The 6,096-nt window shown below is 66.5% G+C and overlaps 1 protein-coding gene across 1 annotated transcript in view; it reads left to right on the top strand.

Moving 5' to 3' along the window:
• The first annotated feature begins 116 nt into the window (after positions 1-116).
• The window catches only part of KIRREL1 (kirre like nephrin family adhesion molecule 1), a 23,638-nt gene continuing 17,658 nt past the window's right edge, over positions 117-6,096 (top strand). The window contains exon 1 of the mRNA XM_027705367.1: positions 117-291. Coding sequence (XP_027561168.1) covers positions 216-291 — 76 coding nt within the window. The 5' untranslated portion in view covers positions 117-215. The remainder of the gene's footprint in view (positions 292-6,096) is intronic.

Below are 6,096 nucleotides of genomic sequence, written 5' to 3'. Positions count from 1 at the left end.
CCCCCCGCCCCTCCCGCGGCGCACTCGGGGCTCGGCGCGGAGCGGAGCCGGCGGAGCTCGTGGCCCTTCCCGGCCCCTGCCCGGCCCCCGGCCCGGCCCCGGGCCATGCTTTAGCCCTGCCGGTGCCGGTACCGGGGCGCGGGGCCGAGCGGGGAGGGGGCGACCACCCCCCGCGGGCCCTGCCCGGAGAGCGGCGGCCGGAACGGGACGGGAGCATGCGGAGCCTCCCCCTCCTCCTCCTCCTCCTCCTCCTCCTCTGCCTGCTGACTCTCGCCGGGACCCGCGGGCAAGGTGGGCAACCGGGGATGGGGGCGCGGAGCATCGGGGAGGGGGGGATCGGGCGGGTTCCGGAGCGGCGGGCACCGGGCATCGCGCATCGGGGAGCGGGCACCGGGTGCTGGGGAGCGGGGACCGGGGATCGAGGTTCGGGGACCGGGGATCGGGGGACCGGGCACCGGGCACCGGGCGGCGGCAGCGCGGGGCCGCCCCGGAGCGCGATTCCCAACTCCTCGGGCACCGCTCCAGCCCAGCTCGGCTCGGTCCCGCCCGTCCCCGCTGGGATGAGCGCGGATCCGGCCGGGAGCGAATCCCCGGGAGCTGAAGGGATTGGATCCCGGGAGCTGGAGGGATCAGACCCCGGGAGCTGGAGGGATCGGATCCCGGGAGCTGGAGGGATCGGATCCCGAGAGCTGGAGGGATCGGAGCCTGGGATCCGGAAGGATTGGATCCCGGGAGCCGGAGGAATCAGACCCCGGGAGCCAGAGGGATCGGAGCCTGGGATCCGGAGGGATCAGATCCCGGGAGCTGGAGGGATCGGCCCCGGGAGCTGGAGGGATCGGATCCGGGAGCTGGAGGGATCAGACCCCGGGAGCTGGAGGATTCAGATCCCGGGATTCGGAGGGATCGGCCCCCGGGTGCCGGAGGGATCGGATCCCGGGAGCCGGAGGGATCGGCCGCGGGAGCTGGAGGGATCAGACCCCGGGATCCGGAGGGATCGGCCCCGGGATCCGCCGGATGGCTCCGCTGGGGGCGATCCCGGGGGGATTTGGGGGACCCCTTCCCCCCGTCGGTGCCACCCCGGAGGGGCCCCCGGAGCTGCTCCTCGTGGTCCCCCCCTCCTGGACCGGGGGGTCCCGATGGGATCGGGGCCGGTTCTCCCCCCCGGCTCCGCTCCTGTTGGATGCTCCGCTCTGGGGTCAAGGTTTTGTGTCTCCCCCCGTCCCGAGCCCCCCCATCCCGGTCCCGCGGGGTTCCCAGCCCGGCCAGTCGGGGTTTTGGGGGGTTTGGGGGGGTGACCCCGGGATCAGAGGGTGCCCAGCAGTGGGGTCTCGGCCCTGGGCACCCACCGTGGGGAGGGGGGGGTGAGGGTGATGAGGGGACCCGGCCTGGCCATGGCGGGAAGCGAGGGGGGGGCTGCTGTCCGTCCGTCCGTCCGTCCGTCCGTCCGTCTGCGGGGAGTGGAGGGGACATCTCCGAGGTGGGGGGGACATCCAGGATCCCCCGCTCCCAACGCGGCCATCCCTCGGAAGAGGCACCATGGGGACCGCGGGCCCCCCTTTTCCCACCCAAATTCCCCCCCCAAGGGCTCCCAGTCGGAAAGAGGGGGGTCGGGGGGGCACAGCTCGATCCTTCCCCCCTCCCACATCCCTGTGCGACCCCCCCGCTGCCCTCCCGGGGCAACTGAGGCGCCGGGAATGGCTCTGCCAAGGTCACCAGGAGGAAGAGGAGCGGGGTGAGGGTCCGGCCCCGCTGTCCCCCCCCCTTCCTCCCCCGGGCCTTCCGTGCCCCCCCCCCCGCCCCGCAGCAGTTTTTGGGGTCTGAGCCGGAGCCGGGCATCGCCCCGCGGCCCCTGCGAGGCCTCTCCGAGCTCCTTTCCCCAAGATCTGCAAAAAATCCAATCTAATTTTTAATGAAGGGGGCGGCGTTGCTAAGATGCCAAGAGGAGGAAGGGGGGGAAAAAAAAAACAACATAAAAAAAAAATCGAGTCGACCCGGGGGGGTTTAAAAAGCGGCGTGTAAAGCCTCTTAGGGGGTCGGGGGGCAGGGTCTGGACCACTCCCCCCTTCCCCAACGCCGGGGGCTCCGCTGCCCTCCCGGGAACAAAAGCTGCCGCTCTCCCGCCCCGGTGCCATGTGGATCCATGTGGATTCCGGCGGTGAGAGGGGCCCGGCTCTTCCCTGGATCCGCCTGGATGGATCCCTGGGGATGAGGGGGGGGTGACAAACCGGTGACCAACCCCCACCCCGGTCCATCCCCGGGCATCCCCATCCCACCCTCGAAGTTTCTCGGTGGCCTCGGAGAGGCCAAACCACGGTGCCGGGAGGGTTCCTGCCGCTGTTGGGGGGCAAAATTTGGGGTTCCTTCCCCCCTAGAGAGGGGAGATTTTGACTTCTGGGTTCCTTCCCGGGGCCGTGCCGGTGGGTCTGCTCGGTGCCATTCATGTCCTTGCACACAAAGATGTTGAATGGGTTTCATCACTCTTCATTTCTCACTAAATAATTTTCTGTATCTTATCTAAATGAAACCCATTATTCTTCCCCCCCGTTTCAATCACCCGCCGTGATTGCGCCTCAAATTGAAATATTTATTCATTTTCTGGGCGATTCTTTCTCTCTCTCTCTCTCTGTGCTTTTGGTTTTTGCGTTGTTTTTTGGTTTTTTATCCCCCCCCCAACACTTTCCTTTCCCAAAGCTGCAAAAATTGAAAGGGCAGAGAAGGGGGGGTGCTGATGGAGAGGTGGCTGCAGGTTCTGGGGGGGTGAGAGGGGGGTTTGTGCCAGTCCCCCGTGGCTCATGGGCCACCCCAGCGTGACTCTGAGGCCTGGCAAACTCGCTGCACGTCCCGTGGGAGCTGGGATGGTGCAGCAGGGGTGGCAACGGGTGGTTCGAGGTCAGGGCTGGTCCCTGGGCTGGTGACGGGTTCGGGAGGGATGGGATGGGGATGGGATGGAGCTGGGATGGAACTGGGGCTGGGATGGAACTGGGGCTGGGATGGGGCTGGGATGGGGCTGGGATGGGACTGGGATGGGGCTGGGATGGAGGGATGTGACTCCTTGACCTTAAATTTCATGCTGGGGTGGGAGGGACGGTGCTGGAGCAGGAAGGATGGACCTGGGATGGAGCTGGGATGGGGCTGGGATGGAGGGATGCGGCCCCGTGACCCTGAATTTCATGTTGAGGTGGAGGGGATGCACTTGGGATAGGGCTGGGATGGAGCTGGGATGGGGTTGGGATGGAGCTGGGATAGGGCTGGGATGGGGCTGGCATGGAGGGATGTGGCTCCTTGACCCTGAATTTCATGCTGGGGTGGGAGGGATGGGGCTAGGATGGGGCTGGGATGGGGCTGGGATAGAGCTGGGATAGAGCTGGGGCTGGAATGGGGCTGGAATGCAACTGGGATGGGGCTGGGATGGATCTGGGATGGAAGGATGTGGCCCCGTGACCCCAGCCTCGGTGCTGGCGTGGGAGGGGACGGTGCCAGGGCACGAGGCCACCCTGGCTGGGCACGAGGCCACCCCGGCTGGCCCCGGGCCAGGATGTTGCTGATGCTCCCAGTGGCTCCCGGAGGGGGGAAGGAGGCCAAGGAAGGTCCTGCTGGTCCTGGCAGAGCCTGAGAGATGCTGGGAATGGCAGCGGGAACCTGCCTGTCCTCCCTCCCTGCTGGGATACCTGGATGGAGTTTGGGGTGCCAGGAGGGGGTTTGGGGTGCCAGGATGGGGTTTGGGGTGCCTGGATGGGGTTTGGGATGCCTGGACAGGGTTTGGGATGCCAGGAGGGGGTCTGGGATGCCTGGACGGGGTTTGGGGTGCCAGGAGGGGGTCTGGGATGGGGTCTGGGATGCCAGGAGGGGGGGTGAGATGCCTGGACAGGGTCTGGGATACCTGAATGGTGTCTGGGATGAGGTCTGGGGTGCCAGAAGGGGGTCTGGGGTGCCAGGATGGGGTTTGGGGATGCCAGGATGGGGTCTGGGATGCCTGGATGGGGTCTGGAATGGGGTCTGGGGTGCCAGGATGGGGTCTGGGATGCCAGGATGGGGTCTGGGATGCCTGGACGGGGTCTGGGATGCCTGGACGGGGTCTGGAGTGCCTGGACGGGGTTTGGGATGCCTGGACAGGGTCTGGGATGCCTGGATGGGGTCTGGGATGGGGTTTGGGGATGCCAGGATGGGGTTTGGGGTGCCAGGATGGGATCTGGGATGCCCGTGGGCCACTGCAGGGTAAGAAAATCCCCTGGGGGCTCAGGGAGGGAGGACAGCAGCCCCTCACCCCCCTCCCCAGGCCCAGGGGCCGTGCAGGAGCCGGGGGTTGGGGTTTCAGCATCGTGCCCTGGGTGTTTGGGGACCTTTGTCTGTGCCGTTGCCCCCGGAATTTTCCCGCTCCAGGGGCTCCCTGAGCCTCCTGCGGGCGCTTGCCCGGGATGACCCCGTGGTGCACGTGGAGCCCTCGCTCTGGAGCTGCTCTCTGGGGTGAATTGATCCAGCTCTGCCTCTGGTTTGACTCCATCCCTGGCTCCGGGATGACCTCGCCGTGTCCGTGGCGGCTTTTCCCTGTGCTTTTCCCTCTTCCCTGTGCTTTTCCCCGTTCCCTGTGCCATCCACCCCTGGGGCAGGAACCCCAACAGCCCCCAGGACCCCCAAAAACCCCTCGGTGGAGGGGACAAAGCCGTGACAGGTCCCTGCAACCCTCGGAGAAACCATTTTGGCGACCGGAACCGACGCTCGTGGCTTCAAGGGGGGATTTTCCGACGCTTTTCCCTCCTCCAGGGTGGGTTCCATCCCTTTCCCACCCTCCATTTTTTCCGTGGAGGAGCGAGGGACACGTGGCAGGAGCCGGGGCCGGGGTCCAGGAGGTTTTTGGGGCCTGGCAGGAAGGGCCCTGCCAAGGCAGCCACGGGGCCGTGCCGGGACTTGCCCGGGCATCCTGTGCCAGGGCTGAATCACCCCCTGGGTGCCAGGGCTGAATCACCCCCTGGGTGCCAGGGCCTGTTTCTCCATCAGGGAGCCCTCGGGCAGCTTCTCCCTGTTCCCTGCAGGACCTGGAGCCATCCAGGGAACCTCTGGCATCCCAAACATCCCGAGGTGACCCCCGAGGTGACACCGGGGTCGTCTCCCACCTCCCAGAGCCGAGTTGGCATTAGTCGTATTCCCACCCTTTAATTCGGGATTGGTTTAATCCCGGCTTTCCAGCTTTCCATCCTGGCCTAGATCCTACCTGGATCCTACTGCCCGGCTCACAGGGATGCAAACCCACCTCGGGGATGCAAACCCATCCCAGGGATCCTCGGCTTCCCTGGGTCCATCCCTGCATCCCGGGTCCATCCCCGCATCCCGGGTCCATCCCCGCATCCCGGAGCCCCCCCTGCCCGCGTGGGCGACGCCGGGATTAGGAGCTAACTCTCCATAAAGATTCCCCTAATTGCTCGCCTTACCTCAGGTTTTATCATCAAAGCATCCGTTATTCCCTCTCCAGCCTCCTTTTCTTTTTATTATCTCTTAATTAATCACTCCAGCTTTCACACTTAGCGGATAATTACAGTCTCCTGGGCACGAGGCTCATTTTCATAACCTCCTGCTCCCAGCCAGGAGCGGGCACGGGCGCGGGAGGAGGAGGAAGAGGAGGAGGAGGAGAGTGGGAGACGCGAAGGAACCGTCCCGGCGCTGCCAGGAGCGGCCGCGGGCGCTTCCCTCGGCCCTCGCCCTCCACAGGGGAGAGTGGGCAGCGCTGGGAACCGGCACAGGGGGTGAGGAGACCCCCGGGACCAGCACAGGGGGTGAGGAGCCCCCCAGGACCAGCCTGGGGGGTGAAGAGCCCCCCAGTACCAGCCTGCGGGATGAGAAGCCCCTGATGCCACCTTATGGGGCGAGGAGCCCCCCAGGACCAGCCCATGGGGTGAGGAGCCCCCCAGGACCAGCCCATGGGGTGAAGAGCCCCCCAGGACCAGTCCAGGGGGTGAAGAGCCCCCCAGGATCAGCCCATGGGGTGAGGAGCCCCCCAGGATTATCCCAGGGGGTGAAGAGCCCCCCAGTATCAGCCTACGGGGTGAGGAGCCCCCCAGCACCAGTTCACGGGGCGAGGAGCCCCCCAGTACCAGCCCAGGG

The sequence above is a fragment of the Neopelma chrysocephalum genome, unplaced genomic scaffold (genome assembly GCF_003984885.1).
Source record: "Neopelma chrysocephalum unplaced genomic scaffold, ASM398488v2 Primary Assembly neopelma1_325, whole genome shotgun sequence".
NCBI lineage: Eukaryota > Metazoa > Chordata > Aves > Passeriformes > Pipridae > Neopelma > Neopelma chrysocephalum.
This window is presented reverse-complemented; position numbering and strand designations above follow the sequence as displayed.